Below are 21269 nucleotides of genomic sequence, written 5' to 3' on the forward strand. Positions count from 1 at the left end.
GGAGTGGGCCCCACATCCAATCAGGAATCGATTGGTTACCCCATGTCTGTGATGCCACTATTGCACTGATGGTATATGTAGCCAGGGTAGTCACTGTTGCAGCGCAGGGAGTCACTAGGGTGGGATCTTGTAACTGTGATGTGGGCTGGGATTGAATCCAGGTGTGGACCATTTTGAGCAAATAACAGCTCAGGAGGTTGTTTTATGTGTGGGAATTGACCAGTCAGGCTGCAGGTGATTCCAGATCCTGGCAGAGGACATGGGACCTCTGGACCAGGCAGAAGGAAGCCCCTGCTGCCCAGCTGGAGAGCTATGCAGGCACATACTGTGGACCTAGTAAATGGTCACTATCCGCACTCACAGGAAAAGCCAGTTCACTCCATAATTCACCCTTACAGGGTTTGATTATTCATTCTCTCCACTGAGAATAATGTTTGATCTGAACTCCAGTGTATATGACTCTCTCTCTCTCTCTCTCTCTCTCTCTCTCTCTCTCTCTCTCTCTCCTGCGCTTGAAAATTTCAAAGTCTGGTTTTTCCATCTGTCCGTTTATTCCTTGACAGAAGGAAGGATGGGTGAAGATAGGGAGGGTGACAGAGATCAATACAGTGGAGCACAGTGAATGTTAAGGACTGCCCCTATTTAGATCTGTGCCGCATTGCACACAGACCGGCAATGCCCCTTCCTCACATAGCTGTGCTCCCCCCGGCCCCGTGCCCATGGTAGTGTTCTCAGGGGAAAGATTTGTACCTCAGAGTGTCTGGATGAGGCACTGTGTTGGAGAGGCCTTGCAGAGGGCACTGACTGGCCATGCCTGAGAGCCGGGTTCAGGCTGAGGTGTCCAGCCCCATCGTGTGTGTGTCTCCCCACCCTGGGACATGTGTACCCTCCTGCCCGCCAACCCTGGCATCTCTCTGAGAGCCAAAGGGAGCTGGCAGGCTTTTCCAGAGTGGCCTCTCACCACTGGTGCCAGGAGGAAATAAAAGGACACCTGACTATTTTAAAGCAATTGGGCCAAAATGTGATGCTGGTAAACTGCACTCCCCACACAGAGGCCCTTTGATAGGCAGTGGGAGCCGCACATTCCAATCCTCTGACCCCTCCTCCACACTCAGAACACGGTGGGGTGGGTGGGTGGGAATGTCTCTATTGAACACCCCCCTGCCAGCTGGCCGGGTCGGCTCTCCCTGGACCTCCAGCCATTGCTGGTACTAGCTCAGGACACCTCTCTCCTCCATGCATGCCTCCTCAATCAGGTGTGTAGCGTCTGTCATCACTTTGGAGTGATGTCATCACAGGAGTGGGTGGGATGACCCTCACCTTCCCATGCGGACTCTGAGGAGGGACACGGCACAAGATCTGAGAGGCAGAAGCCAGCAGGAAGAGCTTGGGCTTTGCAGCTCCTCTGCTGAGGTAGCCTTTTAGCTTGACTCTTATAAAATGTTCCACCCTGGGGCCAGTAACTTCCCTTTCTGGGCTTTGTTTTCCTATGGGGTAAAGGGGACAATTGATGGGCTGATCAGAGGATGTGGATTAAAGCTGCTGGGCCACTCAGAAAGAACACAGACGTGCACAGGGGACCAGAGAAGGGGCAGGCAGGCTGACACCTTCTGCAGACCTGGCCTGCATTTTCCCACTCTGAGGTGTTGCTACATTGTGTCATGCATGGGGAGGAGTGGCAGACTGTGGTCCTGAAGCTGATCTCCTAGTGAGTTCTCCTGAGCCCTGAAGCCCTGTGGCATGCAATGACTGATGAGGAGGCACCTCTGTGACCACACGGACCCATCAGGTAGCACGGTACTATCAGGGTGCCTCTGGCCCCCAGCATATGAATTCCATCACAGGCATGGGCAGCATGGCCCAGGACTTATGTCTGGCTTTTACTGGCGTCATGTCACTCACAATGTGGCAATGAATTATATCCTCAGGCCTTCCTATCTTCATGTCTCCGGTATACAAAGAAAAATTAGCTCTGAGCTGCAAGGCTGCAGTTTGCAGAGCCACCCAAGAGAGCAGGCTCCATACCGGAAACAGATCCCTGTGTGGTCCCTCCCAAGCACGAGGCTGCATGACTGTGTTCAGGCTCCTCCCACAAAGGTGCACATAGGGAGGAACTAACAATAGCATTTCTCTCTTGGCTGTGGTGACCCAGACTACAGGGTCTGGAAACACATTCTGTGGTCCACTAGTCATCACTGTTTCCTGCTTGCTACGCCTGCCTGCCCACACTGCCTTGCAGGCCACCTGCTACTTCCTGTCTTCACCCCAGGCTTCAGGAGGACTATCCAGCCTCTGGTGCTTTTTGAGTGCTGGCCCTTAGGCCTCTACTCCAGCTTGGTACCTGGGACCTCCAAGAAGATTGCTTAGCAATTCCCTGCCTTCGTTTCCTGAGGTTGGGAGGGATGCCAATAGGCATCTTGGGTGTGGTAAGCTGTCACGTGAAAGAGTGACTCTTCCCGATGAGCTTTTGTTCACCTCAGTGGCTTAGGCAGCTTCATCTAAGACCCCGCTGCACACAGGGACATGGCTGAGCCCTACCTGTCTAGGGGGCTCTCACAGGCAGTTGCTGGTGCGTGCTGGGCTCTAGATCATAGTCCTGGACCCACTAGAGGTAATCCCAGCCTCTTCTGGAACCTTCCAAGTTCTTACAATTGGAATTTAAGGTATGCAGAAAGGACCCTCTTGGTGTCTGTCACATGTCAGCTTTCGGAACCTTAACTCCCAACAGCCTGGCTGCCACTTCTCACTCACATGAGCTCCTTAAAAGCAGCAGCCAGCAGGGCCACTGTGGTGGGGTGGAGGATAAGCAGCTTTCCTGTGCTCTGGTTGCTGCACCATGCGGATCGGGGACACCCTGGGCGGACCTGTGTGCCCGGGTACCCAGCCAGCGGGGCCCCTCCAGTTCCCACTCTGTTTCTTCGCCCCTCGTGCTGGTTTTGCATTGTCAGGCACCAGGTTGAGCACCCTTCCATCCACATAAGAAGATTTATGGGCTTAAATTCCTTTTGTGCTGCTGAGAATATGAAAACATAACCTGACCGCTGCTGCCCCATGTGACTCTAATCCTGCTTAATCAGGCTGCAGCGGAGAGTAAAAACCGTCCTGAAGTGTTATCAGTGTTTCAATGAAGCCTTTGCTCCCCACCCTCCCAGCAAGGGGACAGGTGGGAGAGTCAAGAAGGAGACTCGGAAAAAAAGTGTAGCCAGGGGGTCTCCCATCTGCCAGAACCTCCTGGTTATGGAGATGAGTGAGGGTGTTTGGGAAGGGACAGGGAACCCAAGGCACCAAAAGCGATAAACTTCCTCGGTGAGATAAAAACTGCTCTCTGGCCTCCTGTGGCGTGCCCTGGATCCCCTCTACATTCCAGCCTTCTGTGTCATTGTAGCCCTGACCAATCTTTCACACTGGCTGTGCCTCCCCCCGCTTTGCCTTCATCTCAAACCTGCACATGCAAACTTCTCATGGCTAGGCTGTGTCCACCATCTCAGACACTCTAAGAAAACCATCTCTCCAGTCCTGACTGGTCCCTTTGGCAGTACCACAGGCTGAGAGGGCCCTCAGTCTTGCCTCTCATCCCTCAACCCTACCAAGCCTCAGCTGTCTGTAGAGCCACCTGCTCCAAGGAACCTTCCTTGAGCTGTCACTGGCCAGGCATTTCAGAGTCATTTAAGTCTTCAGTGGGACCTCCTGGGAGGTCCTGACCCCTCTCTCAGCAGATTCAACACAAGGGCCATCAGTCTTTGGCTTCATTATCTGGCGGTGAAGGTGACACATAGGTGTGTTCGTTACTTTTCTGTTGCAGAGATAAAACACCATGACCAAGGCAACTTATAGAAGAAGGGTGTGTTTGGGGACAGTTTTAGATGGTTAAAGTCCATGGCGATGGAGCAGAGGCAGCACACGACAGGCATGGCAGCTAGAAGAGAAACGGGGGCTTATGTCTTGAATCACAAACGCAAAGCAGAGAGACAGTGATCCAGGATTAGGGCAAAGCCTTGAGCTCTCAGAGCCCACCTCCAGACACACACTTCCTCCAGCAAGGAGGTGTCTCCTAAGCCTCCCCAGAGAGTGCCACCAACTAGGGACCGAGTGTTCAAATGCCAGAGCCCAGAGAGGACATTCTTATTGGAACCACCAGGTCAACTATGTTCAGAAGACTACTGCAGGCTTTCAGGGGACAGGAAGGACAGTGTAACACCAAAGGGCTGACCCAGGAACCAACTCAGCCCTTCCTAGCCTTGACCCAGAGCAAGTTCCTTTAGATAAGGGCTTGTATGTCATTGTATAACAGGATATACGTTAAAAGGCTTGTTCCCACCAACTCCATGTGGTTTGGGAAGGCCAGCCTCTCAGAGCCCAACTTCCTCCTCTATAAAGCAGGGCTCCTGGAAACTGCTAAGAGACTCTCTGGCTGCCCGAACTTCACATATTAGTTACTTTCCTCACTGCTAAGACGGAATGCCTAACAAATGTAACTTAAGGAAGGAAGGAAGGTGAATTGGTAACTTTTTGTAACTAAAAAATAACAACAACAACAACAAAACCCAACAGTTTAACTTTTGACATTCCAAAGGGAAAGTCCCTAATGGCTGCTGAGACACAGAACAGGAAGTGAGAGAGAGAGAGAGAGAGAGAGAGAGAGAGAGAGAGAGAGAGAGAGAGAGAGAGAGAGAGAGAGAGAGTGAGAGTGTGTGTGTGTATCACCATCAGATCCCTCAGAACTGGGGTTACATGCGGGTAGGTTTGCGCTAATAAAGGTTCTAAGATCCAGACCACCATCCTTTACCTCTGAGCCGTCTCCCCAGCCACCTCCTTCCACCTTTGGAAGGTTTATTCCATGGCTGTTAAGTGGTGGATCTGTCTGGGATGGGCAGACCAAGTAAAGGTAAAATGGGGATTTAGTTGGCTTTCCAGCATAGGGGTAAGTAGGGATGTGATCACTGGCTGCCAGGTTTGGTTGGACATGTTGTCCTAAGGATCCGTCTCCAAGGCAAGCCCTGAGGATCCGATCTGAGTGCATGGGGAGGGGAAATGAGTGTTCCTCACAGGCCAGTCCTTTGCAAAATTAAGGAAATGGGGGGCCTCGGGTATTTAGAGTACCTGCGTTGGCTGGAACCCAGAGACCAGGAAGCTTCAGGAAGCCAGCACAGAACACAAATCTATCTTTAAATCAGGCTTTAAGTAGGGAAGGCAGGCCCCAAAATCCACTGCAAAAGCCACCTGCGGCCTCCATCACTAAGGGGGGGGGCAAAGGAAAGGCCTCTCTCTTCTGTCTACCCAGGTGCCATTGGTTGCCTGCAAAACTCTCTTGGCAAGAAAAGCTCAAAATGAGATTATTTTAGGCTCAGGCCCTCCCTAACTGGAGATGGATAGACACTCACCATGGTAGACAGTGACCCGAAATGACGTCCAAGTCAGCAAGAAGCATTTCTTAGCAGAGTTGGTATACAGTAGTGACACCTTTGATTGGACAGAGCCATTTGAAAGCAGATTCCTCCCTAGCCCCTGGCCACCACATACTTTGACTTTAACTACAGGATCCTAGAATTTGGGGGGAAGGTTTCTGAACATCTCCAGTCTCCCAAGTTCCCTCAGGAAGTAGTAGGTAAGGGACATCTTCAGGAGAAAGCGAGTCACCTAGTGTCAGCAGCAAGAAGCTTGAGTAGACCTCAGCTGCAGGCTGTGGGTGGTGCAGGAGCTAGGGCAGGCTCCAGCTCTGACTCACTGGGCCATGGGTTCTCCAAATGAGGTATTAAAGGCAGAAGTAGGACACACCCCTGCGTGAGAACACAGAAACCCCAGATCTTGCTCAGGGGACTCTATTTCCAAGGCCAGCATCTCCTTCCTGGAACATCTTGCTTAGCACAGTGTAGGTGTACCAAACACGGGAAAGGGAGGGACATGGTGTCTAGACTTTTTATTCCCAGATCTGAGAAATTGATGATGGGGACCCAGGTTCAAGCTCATGGTTCATTTCCTAGTGTGTAAACTGCATCAGAGGCTTCTCCACTGAATCTCAAGCCCCATTATCTGTGACTTATTTTAATGCATGTTAGATACCGGGAAGCTCTGCTCTTAATTTCTATAGGTCCTTAGAAAATAACACACATGCACACGCACATACTTAAAGAAATATGAACGCTCTGTCTTAAGGAGCAGACCTGAGCCCAGAGAGGTAGACTGACTTACCCATGGTCTCTCACCGAGGGAAGATAAGCTCAGCATTCACACCCAGGCCTAGCTGACCACAAAGGCTATGCTCTAGTTATAGTTTAGTGCACAGGGCTGCTCGGAGCTCTAACAGGTAGCAGTGGGACCCTGAATTGCAAAACACAAAGAACAGATTGGCCTCAGCCAACACTGCTGCCCAGAGCCATGAGGTTGATGGCCTCTTCATGGAGGTGTCGATCATGCAAGCTCTAAAGGGCAATGCACCTGTACTCCCAAGCGTAAGAAGAGAGGATCTAGAGGGACAGGCAGGTGGAAAGTGGGAGCTGAAACACTGTGAGGGAGCCCCTGGGCCAGTGATCCTCATTCTCCCTAATACCGCGGCTCTTTACTACAGCTCCTCATGTTGTGGAAACCACCCCCCACCATAAAATTATTTTTGTTGCTACTTCATGACTGTAATTTTGTTACCATTATGCGTCATAATGTAAATCTTTTTGGAGACAGGGGTTTGCCAAGGGGGTCGAGGCCCTCAGATGAGAACCACTGCCCTGGGGTATCAAAAGTAGCTACAGGCTCAGTGCATTGGCCTTGGAGCCCTTGGTAACTGCCCTCCCAGATTGACTGTTTGCTATGTCTCACACATCATATGTTAGGCGTCGGGGCAGGAGGGAGGTCTGTAATGTGAAACAACTTTTTGTTGTCTTTTTTTCCTTACCATTGTTGTAAATAACTTTTAATGGCCGAACCCCAGATTTGTACTTTTTATTTCTAACCGCTAAAACCAGTCTCTGCCACGTAGATTTACTGTAACAGTTGGGAAAGGAATACATGTTGTTCCTTTAAAGAAAAAGAAAGGAAGGAAGGAAGGAAGGAAGGAAGGAAGGAAGGAAGGAAGGAAGTTGTCCTAAGCTGGTCACCTCTGTGCCTGCCATTCTTTCCGCTCAGGCCTGGAGAGCACTGTTCTATTCCCTGCACTCTGGAAGCAAGGATCAGAGAGGTGAAGGACACAGCACGCAGCACGCAGGAACTGTGCTGTGCTTATGACTGATTTTACTCTTGGAGCTGTTGGCCAGATTCCCGTGAAAACCTTCTGTAATAGGAATAGGTGGCGCCAAGTGCCCAGTAAGCAGGACAGGGCTGCAGAGCAGTTTGGGAAAGGCGCCTTCTACTCTGTAGCATGTTGGAGGCCTTCCACTGGCCTGGGTCTTACTCTCTGCTTTCTGGTTTTGCAACATAAAGCCACTGAGTCAGAACTCAGGGGCTTAGAGAGGGTCTACTTTTCAGTGATAAGAAAGGCAAGATTTGGCCAGCACTCGGGAGTTTGAAGCCAACCTAGTCTACAAGAAGTAGTTCCAAGACAGCTTCCAAAGCCACAGAGAAACCCTGTCTCAAAAAACAAATCAAAACAAAAAGACAAGATTTGGCCAAAGTCACTGGGCTGTGAGTCAGGGTGGATGGGGAAAAATTGTGTGACACAGAGATAATAAAAAGAGATGCTACTTCCTGTCTTCCGGACAGGGGAGGGACTGTTGAGACCCCAACTGTTTCTTCGCCTCTTCCTGCCCAGTCTATAGAGACGGGGAATGCACTGGAACAGAACGGGGCCTCTCTGTCTGACCCTTTCTCCCAAGTATCCAGGTGGCTGCAAACTCCAGGTTGAAACAGCCAAAGCTCGAAGGGTGGGGATTCCTGGGAGATGGGATTTGAAGTACAGTGAAGACAGGAGATGAAGTAGAGATGAAGCTACCCACCTCCTGCATGCAGTGGGTGTTGATCCCCAGGATGTAGAGCCCAGGACAGCAAGGGGCTGAATGGAGACATGATTGAAAGGATCGAGAGATGGATTAGGTTCGTCAACATCGAGAGGCTATGCCCATTGCAAAAACAAAGAAACAAAACTCCTCCGGGGAAGGGACTTGGGTCCTGAACCATTTTCCCTCATTGCAGGCGCTTGCTCATATGTAAATTGCGTAGGTTCAGAGTTGAAGAGGCAGAAATCAGTGATTGAGAGACTGAGCTGCTGAGCTCCAAGCCCCTGCATCAGGTTTCTGTTGCTGTTGTTTTCCTGACAGAGTACCTGCCAGGGACAACTTGAGTGGGGTCAGGTTTACTGTGGCTCATGATTTCAGAGTATATCGGTTCATGGCAGTGGGCAAAGCATGACAGGCGGAGAGACTCTGTCTAAGGTGGCGGGAGCCGTCATGGCGCAGCAGTGCCATGATGGATTGGGAGGCAGAGTTCAGGCTAGAAGCAGATGCTGTCACAGCCCACAGGAAGCCCCTGAGGCTTCTGGAAAAGGTGTGGAGAGACGTACAGTTTCCATATCAAGGTCACCAAGTGTCTTCTTTTCTTCCTCCTTTTCTACACAGATGTTCATCAACCTCTGTACCTTCTTGGAGATGTCCTCTAAGTTACCATCCCTGGTGACAGCCTGGGAAACACAACACTCTAATTAAGGACTGTCCTGAGCCATACTTTCTGGAGGAGGGCGGCCAAGCAGCCACCCCACAACCTGCACCAAGACCCTTCTCCCGGTCCTCCAGGGGAGCACTCAGGCTGGGGATTAAACCTTGATCCCTTTTGCACGAGGGAGAGCATTGCTCTTCCAAGGCCACATTTTTGCTTTGCTTGAGGTTGAGAAAAAGGCGGACCGCTCCCGTTTACCAAACTGGAAGACAGCATAAGCAAGATCGCATCTCATAGACCACACTCATGCGCTACACAGAGATATCCAGAGCACAGACCTAGACGCGTCTCCAACAGGCGGGTTTCGCCCTGGCCGCCTCAGAGGCCTCCCCTTCCTGCTAGCTGCTCCTTTGTCTCTGGGACCTATCTGCTCAGCTCTGTGCACTCTCTCTCCTCTCTGCCACCGTCCTGGTGACACACAGAGGACCCAGCAAAGGGTTGAGATGATGAACACGAGGAAGAGGACCCTCAAGTGTCTCACCTTCTCCCTGTTTCTCGTCTTCCTCACGTCCTGCGTCTTGAACTACTCAAGCACCGGAGGGCCCACTGCCTGGTTCTCCAAGCAGATGGTCCTGGGGTTCTCGGACAACTTACGCAGGCTCATCAAGTCTCAGCCCTGTACCTGCACACACTGTATCAGCCAGGGCAAGGTCTCGTACTGGTTCGACCAGCGCTTCAACAAGACCATGCAGCCGCTGCTGACGGCCCACAATGCCCTGATGGAAGACGACACCTACCAGTGGTGGCTGGTGAGCAGAACAGGGGCCGGGAGCAGGGTGACGGGAGACAGATGCTAGGTCTGAGGGACCCAGGGACCCACCAATCATCCGGCAGCATTCAGACATCACGGTTTTCAGTCACCCCTTCAGTCAGCAACTGTTTATTGAGCATCTATTGTGTGTAAGTCAGAGGGAAAACCCCACTGCTTTCCCTCCTGTGGCCCCCATAACAAATCACCACTGACCTGGTGGGTTAAGACATCAGAAGCGATCACATGGCACAGTCCCGGAGGCCAAGGGATCTTACCCCCATGCCTTTTTCCTGCTGTAGCTGCTGCTGCTGACCGTTTGTGACACCCCTTGGCTTACATCTGCAGCACACAATCTCTGCTCCCATATCCCATGGTTTTCCTGTGTCTTTGGTGTCCTCTCCTGGGAAGGGCGTGTGGCCCTGGCTGTAGGGTGCACCCTGAATCTAGGCTGGTCTCACCTGCCACCCGTAGCAAAACTAGATCTTAGCCTGTGATGTGGATGAGAAATTCAGTAATTATTGTCATCCTCGGTGCCTGGGAATTAGCCCTGGCCCCTGTCCTCATAACTGAAGGTCAGCAAAAGGCCCTGTCTCACACACAGTAGGTACCCAGAGAGTACCTGTAGAGTGGATACATGAGCTTCCTTCCTGTCTCCCGACTCGGGATGGGGGTCGCTGTCACTAAACCATCTGTGCCTTCACTATTAGTAGTGGCCAGGGAGCCAGCCTGACCAGCCAGAGGCAGTGGAGCCAAGCTAACCATCCATCCCCTCTGTACTCTACCCCAGAGGCTCCAGCGGGAGAGGAAACCTAACAACCTGAGTGACACCATCAAGGAACTGTTTCGTGTGGTGCCCGGGAATGTGGACCCTGTGCTGAACAAGAGGTTGGGAGGTTGCCGACGCTGCGCCGTCGTGGGAAACTCCGGGAACCTGAAGGACTCCTCCTATGGGCCCGAGATTGATAGCCACGACTTCGTGGTGAGGTTAGCACTGGACCCTTATCCCAAGCCCAGGGAACCTCAGAGGTGTGTGAAATGCCATGGCTCAGCTCAGAAGGACAAGATTCCAGGCCCGGGGCCCTCGTGCTAACTGACCTCTGTGCCTCAGTTCCCCCATCTTTCCCTAGCAAGGTGGCATGCAATGAGAAAGCCTTGGCTAGAGATTCCCAAGTACCTAAGGCATAGCTGTGAACCAGAAGCTTTTAATGTCAGCGTTGCTGCCTCTGTCCCAGAGTGGAATTGGCATCTAAGGAAAAAAAAAAAAAAAAAAAAAAAAAACACCATGTCTCCCTTGAGTTTTTCATAATCTATACTCAGAAGTGTTCTGGGGCACAGAGCATAATTAGAGGTGGGATTCCGTATCCCCAGGATAGATGGATGGATGGAAGGTTAGGTGGATGGGTGGATGGATGGATGGATGGGTAGGTAGATGGATGGGTAAGAGGATGGATGGGTAGGTGGATGGATGGATGGATGGATGGATGGATGTTGGATGGATGGATGGATGGGTAGGTGGATGGATGTTGGATGGATGGATAGATGGGTAGATGGATGGATGTTTGATGGATGGGTGGATGGATATTGGATGGATAGATGGGTAGGTGGGTATGTTGTTGGATGGATGGATGGATAGATGGATGGATGTTGGATGGATGGATGGGTAGGTGGATGGATGGATGGATAGATGGATGGATGTTGGATGGATAGATGGGTATGTTGTTGGATGGATGTATGGATGTTGGATGGATGGATAGATGGGTAGGTGGATGGATGGATGGATAGATGGATGGATGTTGGATGGATAGATGGGTATGTTGTTGGATGGATGTTTGATGGATGGATGGATGGATGTTGGATGGATAGATGGGTAGGTGGATGGATGGATGGATAGATGGATGGATGTTGGATGGATAGATGGGTAGGTGGATGGATGGATGGATAGATGGATGGATGTTGGATGGATAGATGGGTATGTTGTTGGATGGATGGATGGCTTCATGTCCATAGACTCTTTCCCTGGCTCTCAGTGTAGCGAGTATCAGCGGGAATGCCCACAATGAGAGGAAAAGTCAGGTTTGGGGTCAGGCTGTCCTGAGTTCAAAGATGTAGCTTGGTAAACAGCTTGTCTGGGTTCTGGATCATTAAAAAGTTGCACCTAGTAGGTGCGATTACACAGGTGGTCAATTACTAGAGGGCAAAACCCATACCCACTTGCTTTTATTTAAAAAGGGGGGGGGTCCTGGAGGGTTAATGAAAAAATTAAGAGCACTCTTCCAGAGGTCCTGATTTCAATTCTCAGCAATCACAGGGTGGCTCACAACCATCTGCAATGAAATCTGGTGCCCTCTCCTGGCAGCAGGCATACATGCAGGCCGAACACTATACATAATAAATCTTTTAAAAAGACAAAGAAGCCTTGGCCTACCTGTTGCTGAACTAGGGATGCAACTTGGCCTTGCGCATGCTAGGCAGGCCACGTTCTCCTGAGTTTCTCAGGCTGGCCTTGAATTTGCCATCCTCCTGGTGCGGCTTCTTAAGCCTGCTCTACCAGGTTTGTCTGGCCTGTGTCTAGAATGAGCCCATTGTTCACATGGAGAAACTGAGGCCCGGGTAACGAAGAAGCTCACCTGTGGTTCCCACACAGGTGACTCTAACTGCCGCATTCTTACCGTGTGCCCCATTTTCCTCTCCCCCCCCCAGGATGAACAGGGCACCCACAGTGGGCTTTGAGGCAGATGTTGGGAGCAGGACCACCCACCACCTCATGTATCCTGAGAGCTTCCGGGAGCTGGGAGAGAATGTCAGCATGATCCTGGTCCCTTTCAAGACCACCGACCTGCAGTGGGTGGTCAGTGCCACTACCACAGGCACCATCACTCAGTGAGTTTCTCTGCTGACTGCTCTGTGCCCTTCTGTCTCACTCCTGCCCTTCCCCCATGCCTCCTGGTGCATAGGTGGCCGCCCTCGGTGCTGAGGAGAGCCCTTTACTATTAGACTGTGGCACAGAAGAGGCAGGGCTGCTGAGCACTTTCTTCGTGCGTAAGTCAACATTGGCTCTCCAGGTGTAAGTGCTGCCATCTGCTCCCCAGGCAGAGCGCCTATCATTTGCAACTTTGGCATCTCGTTTGGTGCACACAGCAGTGCTTCTCATTAGCTCTGAGCTCCAGGGAGCGACCACGGCTGGGCCAAACCACTTGCCCAGCACCGAAACTTGACCCAGAGCCCATGCAACCATCTGGGTCCAATTCCTCAGTCCCTGACTTTGCTCGAAGGGGAGTGGCTTCCATTTCCAGATGTCCACATAACTCCTGGTCCTAGACCAGGTCTCTCGGGAGCAGAGCCAGAGCCAAGAATCACGGGTTCCAGGAACTCCATGCCTCCAGGGGACAGAGTGTGAAGGAGGGCTCAACAAGAGGCTGGACCAGGCAGCTGGCTCAAAGTGCTCCCCTGGTGTCCAGAAACATGAAGAGCCTGAATTACACCAGTTACGTTCCGTTCCATGAGTAGTGGATTTTACACCTTGATGCTGTAGCTCATGTCTGCTTGCATGAGCTGGGGACAGCCTCAGGCCACCCCGGTCAGTTCCCCATCACCAGCCTGAGCCCCCCTCTAATGGACAGAGGTGGGGACAAATAACCCTGGGCCCCTGAAAGGAAGGCTTGGAGTAGGTCCCCATTCTGGCCTACATCAGCCAGGGTTGCCCCCTGGTGCCACTCTGGAGCTACTGCAGGAGCTGTGCTCTGGCAGGAAGGTGGCTTCTGAGAGCCTAAACCTCCCTACCCTCACCGTGGCTGTCACTCCCCAGAGCTTGTGACACCCAGGTGGCTCCCTGTCCACATTCAATCCTTTCTCTTTCCTGATCCGCAGCACCTACGTCCCCGTACCCCCGAAGATCAAAGTGAAACAAGACAAGGTAAGTGGCAGCTTAGGACCCTCTACCTCTGGTGACTTCTGTTTCAAGATCTGATGGTGTGAGGGTGGCACTGAGCTAGCTACACAGAGTGCCCAATCCCTGGCACCCCTGAAACTGCACTGACAAGGACAGGTCCTCAAAGTGGGTCTTCCGAACAGCCCTACCACCTGGGAAGTTGCCACAGGTGTGGCTCTTCAGGAGTACCCAAACCGACTACAGCCAATGCAGGGTAGACCAGCCATGCAGCACTCACAAGCCCCTGAGAGCTTTCCAATGCCAGGCTCCTTCCCAGGGTCCACTATACTGCTCCGACCCAGGTATGTGCAAAAACAGGAGCATTTGTGAAAAACCTACCACCCTCGATCTTTGCGCACACTGTCATAGTTCAGGAGGCTCAGAGAGGCCAGTGCTGTGCCCAGCGCCACAGCATAGATCATGCTAGGACTAGATGAAGTTCCCATGTGCCTGCAACAGGCTGCCTGCCCTTGGCCTCAGGCAACACAGTCCCAGAAAGAAGCCATAGAAATCTCCGCAGGGTGGGTCTCTTTTCTAAGACTCCAATGCCCTGAAGCAAAGCTGAGAAATGAAGAGACCTGTGAACCCATTCATACAGCCCTTCCCAAAGGAATAGCATAAGGCTGCCTATACCCTTTGCTGTCCCCTAAGCCCCCCTCAGTGTCCCCAAGGTAGTCACAGGGAACGAGGCCAAGGCTGTGCCTGGCACAGGGAGGTAGATCTTCATGGCTGTATAGCACTGAACATGTTGCTTAGTTTCTCTGAGCCTTGGTTTCTTTGTAAGGGCAGAAGAAAGACACGCATATAGTTTACCTTACGTCAGAGATTCCAGCCAATGCCAGGCACGGCATGGGTATGTTTTCAATGCAGAGTGACACTGCCGTGACTCCTCACACTGATTCCCAGAGCACTTGTGGAGCCATGGGCCACACTCTATGACCCCAGAGGATATTTATTTCCACACCACTCACTGCCCACTTCAAGGCTTCCCCCAGCACTATGCTTATTCTTGCCCTTAGCCCACAACTCTCTTCAGCTCTATATTGCCGGAGTTTCTTCGCAACCTGGTCCCGCAGCCCTTTATCCCCAAATAAGCACACAGACACTATACTAGTTATAAAACTGTTGGCCGATGGCTAGGGCTTCTTGTTGGCTAGCTCTGTCTTAATTGTTAACCCGTTTCTATTAATCTGTGTGTTTCCACATGGTCCTGGCTTACCGGGGAATGCCTGGACCTGTTACTCCTTTGTGGTCTACATAGCATCTGTCTCTCTCCCCAGCATTCTCCTCGTCTCCTAGCCCCAAACATCTTCCTGCCTGGCTACCGGCCAATCAGTGTTTTTATTCGTCAACCAGTAAGAGAAACATATATACAGAAGAACATCCTCCGTCAGCCCTACCTTGAAACGGTGCAACATACCTATAGTCTCCCGAGCACTAAGTCCATAAATGCAGAGAAGTTTGCCAGAGCTCTGCACAACCGTGTTCTTATAGCCACGGCAGGATAGCACCCACTCGATGCTCTGTGTCCTTCACTGGCTGTACTCACCCAGTCCATTCTCCCTGCAGATCCTGATCTACCACCCAGCCTTCATCAAGTATGTCTTTGACAGCTGGCTTCAGGGCCATGGGCGGTACCCATCAACGGGCATCCTCTCCGTTATCTTCTCCATTCATGTCTGTGATGAGGTATGTCAGCCCGTGTTGCTGCAGGCTACAAGGACAAGGGCTACCCACCCATCCACCCACACCCCCATGCCCCGTGTTTCCATGGGAGTCCAGGGTAGGTGAGAAAGTTTCTAACCACATCTCGCCAGGGGTCTCTGGCACCTGTGTCACCAGGTATGTGGAAAAGTGACAGGAATATGGTATTGTTCTCAAGAGCGGGCATTCTGGAACATTCCGGGGAGGGTGGCTGGGCTCTGATTCAGCTCAAACTGAAGGCGTAGGTTCTAACCAGATTAGGCAGGAAGAGCTACAAAGGCCACAGTTACCACCCTCAGATTGCTTGCTAGAGCCACTGGGGAACTACATTCAATACTTGGCCACACCCTGACCCACTTCACCAAAATTTCTAGGAAGCTAACCAGGCGTAAGGGACTTCCATTACCCACCAACTGTGAGGCCAGAGTGGGACCCTCCGAGACCCTGACCCCACATCCTCTCTGCCGTCCTACCTAAAATCCCTGCTCTGTTGTGCACGCCCCTCTCTAGTTCCAGTGTGTCCCCCACCCCACAGCTAGGTGGCATGCCCTCCCTTCATGCTCCTCGGGGTATCTCCGTACTGGTCACCAGCTGTCCAGACCCAACTTGGATGCCCCCTCCTCGTAAGAGGCCCCGGGTCTGTGGCCTGTCCACAGTGTCCTCGGCGCCCTGGATTCAATCCTCATCTCTCTAAGTGACATCCTGTCGATGACTGCCATGTGTAGTAAGGGTGGAAGCCTAAGGGGTATGTCCCCGGTGCCTGCCAGGTGGCACCTGAGGCAAGAAGGTCTGCCTGCATTTGACTTGCGAGCACACTGTTAGGTGCAGAAGACGTAGCCACTGGTGTCTGTCACGCGTGTGTGGGCCCCAGCCTCTGAAGGAAGGGTTGAAAACCTGTCGTGTACCCTCCGTGTTCATGACCTGTGGCCTCCTCTCCACACGAGGGACAGTTGGCCGCTTTCCAAGCCCCTCTCCCCACCTTCTCTCGGGACCCCTGGGAGCTCCAATGCAGGCTCAGTCCCTCTCAGGATCACCTACCTAAGGTCACCCCAAGGTGCGTTTGGACTGGGGTTGGACTTGAGCATTACTCCACTTGCTTTGGCTCTTTGAAGAGGGTTCCTCTGAACCGTTTATGTTTACCATAAACTTCCTCCCTTGAATCCCCTGTTGCCATGGTCACATTATCTGGGTCTCACCTTGCCTTTGCCCCACAGGTGGACCTGTATGGCTTCGGGGCAGACAGCAAAGGGAATTGGCACCACTACTGGGAAAACAACCCATCTGCGGGCGCATTCCGAAAGACTGGAGTACATGATGCCGACTTCGAGTACAATGTCACAACCACCCTGGCAGCCATCAACAAAATTCGCATCTTCAAGGGGAGATGATGCTGCGATTGGTTAAGGACGGACACGGCGCACTTCACCTCTCAACTTGCAGCCGCAGCATCTCACTGGAGCCATTTTGTTCCAGAAGCTTCCAGGGCTGAACTCGGGGTGTTCCCCGGCTTGCCGGCAGCCTCTTGTGCCCTCATTTTGGTAGCATTCATTTGGCAAAGCTGTCCAACTCTCCCAGGGCACCGAGCAAGTCTCAGACCTCTCGAAGGAGGGAACACTTCCTTGCTGCTGTCCCCTAGCTGGGGGAAAGTGGGAAGATACTGGGAAAGGTCTAACCTCTGAATAATGACAGTTATATTTTGATTTCTGGGGTGGGGGTGGCATGGGGAAAATAAATCCTGAAGATTCCTATGTTAAGAAAAGGTTGGCATTTCCTGGAAATCATTTGGGGGCTGCCACTGAACTGTGAACCTCATGCTCAAACTCAGACTCTGGCTGGGATGTTTGTGACAGTTGAGACAGAGCAGAGCCACACTGGACTACACCAGCACAGGGGCAAGATGCTGTTCTCCTTCGCATGAGGCCTGGCCTGTCACTCGACATGACATCCCCGTTGTCTCTTTCTTCCCAAAGCTCACTGATGGTGGCGGGCAAAGCTTCTGATTGCAGAGCTCTCCTACAGAAACCCAGCCACAGGAGGGAAGCCCTCCTCACCATCCTGTGTGATTCCCCTCCACGGTGATACGGATGGCCAGAGCAAGTCTGACTACTTCCATGTGCCTTTGAACTTGAGGAAGGAATGCATGCTTTGACTGACATGAAGCAAAATCCCCAACTGGAAAAAAAAAGGGGGGGCTGCACCAGTGTCAGAATCTCTTTTGAGATGACACTCTGCATCACTCAGACTGAGCCAGGCAGGGGACGGGTGCTCACTTCTGTTTCCTCAGACCGTTGGGTTCGGGGCCACTAAACAACCAGCATCTTCCCCGGAGTCCTGAACACTGGGCTAAGTCCCTAGCAGCCACCTTCCTGGAGTCCTTGGGGGTCGCAATGGGGACATCGTAGGACCACGACTGAAATGCATGTGCCCTTTCTCGCTCTTGTCCGTCCTTCCCTCCTCCTTTTATAGACTTGCTGTTATTTATTGATTGGTTAATTCAGCTGACCCTGTCTGCACACTCTTCCCCATCACTGCTCGCGAGGTTTTTGTTGCCTTGCTTGGCAAGTGGGAGCAGAAAGGGGAGGGAAGCCCCTGAGCTTCCTGGGTGTGTGTGTGTGTGTGTGTGTGTGTGTGTGTGTGTGTGTGTGTGTGTGTGCGCGCGCGTGCGCTCGCGTTGAGACAGCTGGGCAGGGGCTTTCTGGTGGGCAGAACTGTGACTGATGATCTTTTGTACAGCCCATGTCACCTCCTTTTCTGGTACAGCTGGCCTGCCATCTTCCTCATGCAGAGGGGACTCACTCAGCCTGGGACGCCTCCCACCTCACTGATGACTCCTTGGCTCCTTGGTGAGGGAATTGAGACAGGGGTGAATGTGCACCGGGCAGTAACTGTCACCTCCTTGCAGATGTTCACTAAGAGAAACCTCTGTTTGTGTTAAAAACATCCCCTAAAGACCACAGCAGCTTCATCAAGGCAGAATATGAAGGAGGTATCTTGGGGGTTTCAAGGTCTTCCCCTGTTCAGGTTGCCCTCTGCAATAAGAACTCAGCGGCCTCAATGAGGAGCCACACACAGCTTTGGGCCATTCACTGGGCATCACCAAAGAGCAGACACCAAGACTGCCATTTTCCAGGAGTCTGTCCTGTGAGTGGCTTTGCCGTAGCTTTTGTTCAGTTCTAGCATCCAAGCTTTTAATGGAGGAACCATGATGTTCCACTTTTAAAAATCTTTCTGATGTAAGACCCTGGGCTGAAAAGGCTGAGCTCTTGTGGGGGTCCTTGCTCTGGAGAGGCTTCCTCAAGGGTCCGGGTGTGAGGCATTCGGTAGATTTTGTTTGTGCACTTTTGGGTCAATCCCTTGGACAAATCAGAATTAGTGGATGCCGGCGTCGGGTGACAGCTCAGGTGTACGGTTCTACTGAACAAGAGCAAGTGTCTGCAGTGACAGCGTAACCATTTCTAGCTGAGCACAGCTCAGCAAGCTCCTCCTCTCACTCTCCTCCCTCCCTCCAGCCAAGGAGCCATCATTTCCCTTTCCCATAACACTCAGCCGTCTCCTGTGTCTCACTGGGTTATCAGTGGGCTCTTAACTGGAGAAAACGCAGTCCGCCATGGCCAGAATTAAGTGCACCAATTAGTTTAAGGTAATTGGAGCTTTCCTTGGGGTGTGGGTGGCTGAGAACAGGAAGGGCCTTCCTTTCCCAACAAGCCTGGGCTGGCTGCTGTGCACAGAGCTGACTGAGAAGCTGCTAAGTCCAGGGGAACCCAGAGGAGTCTCAGCGGCACCCCAGACTACTAGCCTGCAGTGACTGGTGTTTCTCATGCCAGTAGCTGCCCCTGCCCTCAGACTCTTAGGGGAGAGAGAAGCCTTTAGCTCCCAAAAGAGACAAGCCAGGGAAGAAAATCCTGACACTGATGCCTTAGGTTGGCTTTTGGGCATCAGGAAACATCCAGTAAACCATATGTTTACTGAGCTAGTGGAACAGACCCTAGGAAGTACAGGACAGGATGGCTAGAATAAGGAGGCCAGGAACTAGCTGGGGCTGTGGAAGTCTGGAGATGGCTTTAAGGAAAAGGGTACAGAGGGTGCTGCAGTCTCCACTGTGGCCACTTGGGGCTGCTAGAGGCCCATGGCACCTCCTGGGAAAAGGACCTCCCTGTCAAATGTGGGGATCACAGTGGATGATTGAGAACACAGAGGCTGGCTTTACCTGTGCCCTTCAAAGTAGCCACCACTGTGCATGACGGGAGAGGACCTGGGTGCCCACTTCCCGCCAGAGTGACAGCTGCATGGGCGCAGGAATTGGCAGCTGGAGACACGGGTTTCATCGTAGTCACCCGAGGTGCGGAAGATGTGGCCTCAGCTGCTCAGCCACCATAGCCTGGCTACCAATTATGAGATAACATCAGCTTTCCCCTTGGTTGTCACCCTCTCTTGCGCCCTAGATGCTACCTAGCACGTGTAAGAAACAGGAGGGTGACGAGAGAAGTCAGAGACTTAGCAGAGCGGCCTTCAGCCCCAGATTGTAGTAGCTGCGTCATTAACCCAACAGCGTGCAGCCTCAGCCAGGCCCAGCCTCCAGCTTCCACTTGATGACCTCCTTCCATGGAGGGGAGGACCCTATGTTCACTCCTCCAGGCTCTCGCTCACTTAGCTTCTAGCTTGGCTCCTCCTACCCAGGGTCTGCCTCCAGGGCACTAGCTGTAACTCTTTCTCCAGAGCCTCCTCTGGATCTTGCTTGCCCTTCTAGGTGGACATGGGTCCCTCCTGCACCCCCAGACCCCTGCACAATCAGGTTAGCCCTTTGCCAAGGCCCCTGCAGAGCCAAAGTTTTCCAAGCACTTTCCCTCCCGAGAGCTTTTCCTTCCTTGCTTCCCGTGGCCCAGTGTCACCCACTTACACTTTGTTTTTCTCGTGCCTGGCCCATCTCGTAGTCCTCCTGATTGGTGTGAATGCAGAGCCAATGATGTTAGCGAGTCTGCCTCCCTAGGCCCCTGCTTTGTTTTATTTATTGTTGAGTATTCCCCCAATGATCCGAATCAAAGTGAATAAAAAGAGCTATTTTATTGTTTGGGTGTGTTTCTATTCAAGGGGTGGGGGGGTGGCGATGTTCTGTTCTGAAATGGCTGCATGAGTCACCTCCTAGGGTCCCCTGGGATGTTGCCCTCCCCACTGGGGTTCAGGAGACAGAATGGAGCCGGAGCCGTTCCTTGCTGTTTGACTGTGGTGGGTTACTTACCCTCCCTGAGACTCTCCTGCCCTCCATCAGGTTTACTTGACCTTGCCAGTCTTTGGAGGGGGCTGGGATCAGAAACAAAACATCCCAGAAGGCCAAGGTGGACACAGGCAAGTGGCCCTGATTGCTTGGCTGGAGCCCAGTGTGCAGAGGAGAGAGCCACGCCCTGGGTGAGGCACAGGACAGCTCTGAAGTTGACACAATCACTCTTACTTGGATTTTTTTAAAAGCAATATTTCCAGAAGCCTTGAACTGGAACTTGGTCGTATGAGATAGGAGTCTGTCTGTGGTCCCTCCCTTGTGACAGGCGTGGCCCTTCCAAGTTTACATGCCACCTCGCTTGCTCTGACTGCTCTCCCAACCCAGCTCACCACGATGGTAAGCAGGAGAAGGCAGAGATGAGGCTAGCTTCCTACTCCATCCTGCTGCCCCACCCCTGAACTCACCGGATGGTTCTGAAATATTCCAAGACAACATGTATGATATCTCCACATGGCCCCCTAGAGCCAGGCAGTCTGGGGGTGCTGCCTGGCTGGGTAAGGCTGAGCCTCTCTGTGCCTGACCTCCATGCACAAAGCTGGGACAGTGACGTATGGGTTACACAAACACATGCAATGCACCAAGCACCGAGTTAGCACAGGCTTAGCAAGGAACCCGGCACTGGACAGAGGGACCTCAGCCACGCTAGGAAGGGCGGCCAGACTCCATCCTGTCTGAGTTTATGCCTGTTCCCTGTGTGTCCTTCCCTGCCTCCTGTCTTCCCAGGTTCACGTCTTCTCCGCGAGGGTTCTTCATCTCTAGAATTCCTTTTCTCCCATCACTTCCATTTTTTTCCACCAGGGGTCATGCTTATTCATTATTAAAACACACAGGCAACATACACAATATACATACAAACTACAGGCATGCATGACATACATGAATACACACCACACAGAGACAATACACACAACATACTGTGCATACTCAGTGCACACAGACACAACACATACCATAGCACATCACACACTTCACAC

General features: G+C 52.2%; 1 protein-coding gene across 1 annotated transcript in view; it reads left to right on the forward strand.

Moving 5' to 3' along the window:
- The window catches only part of St3gal1 (ST3 beta-galactoside alpha-2,3-sialyltransferase 1), a 72033-nt gene extending 51945 nt beyond the window's left edge, over positions 1 to 20088 (forward strand). Inside the window, exons 4-9 of the mRNA XM_051202492.1 lie at positions 8541 to 9386; positions 10176 to 10372; positions 12089 to 12268; positions 13256 to 13301; positions 14886 to 15005; positions 16235 to 20088. Coding sequence (XP_051058449.1) covers positions 9081 to 9386; positions 10176 to 10372; positions 12089 to 12268; positions 13256 to 13301; positions 14886 to 15005; positions 16235 to 16408 — 1023 coding nt within the window. The 5' untranslated portion in view covers positions 8541 to 9080 and the 3' untranslated portion in view covers positions 16409 to 20088. The remainder of the gene's footprint in view (positions 1 to 8540; positions 9387 to 10175; positions 10373 to 12088; positions 12269 to 13255; positions 13302 to 14885; positions 15006 to 16234) is intronic.
- The last annotated feature ends 1181 nt before the right edge of the window (positions 20089 to 21269 follow it).

This window comes from Phodopus roborovskii, unplaced genomic scaffold (genome assembly GCF_943737965.1).
Source record: "Phodopus roborovskii unplaced genomic scaffold, PHOROB, whole genome shotgun sequence".
In the NCBI taxonomy this organism is placed as follows: domain Eukaryota; kingdom Metazoa; phylum Chordata; class Mammalia; order Rodentia; family Cricetidae; genus Phodopus; species Phodopus roborovskii.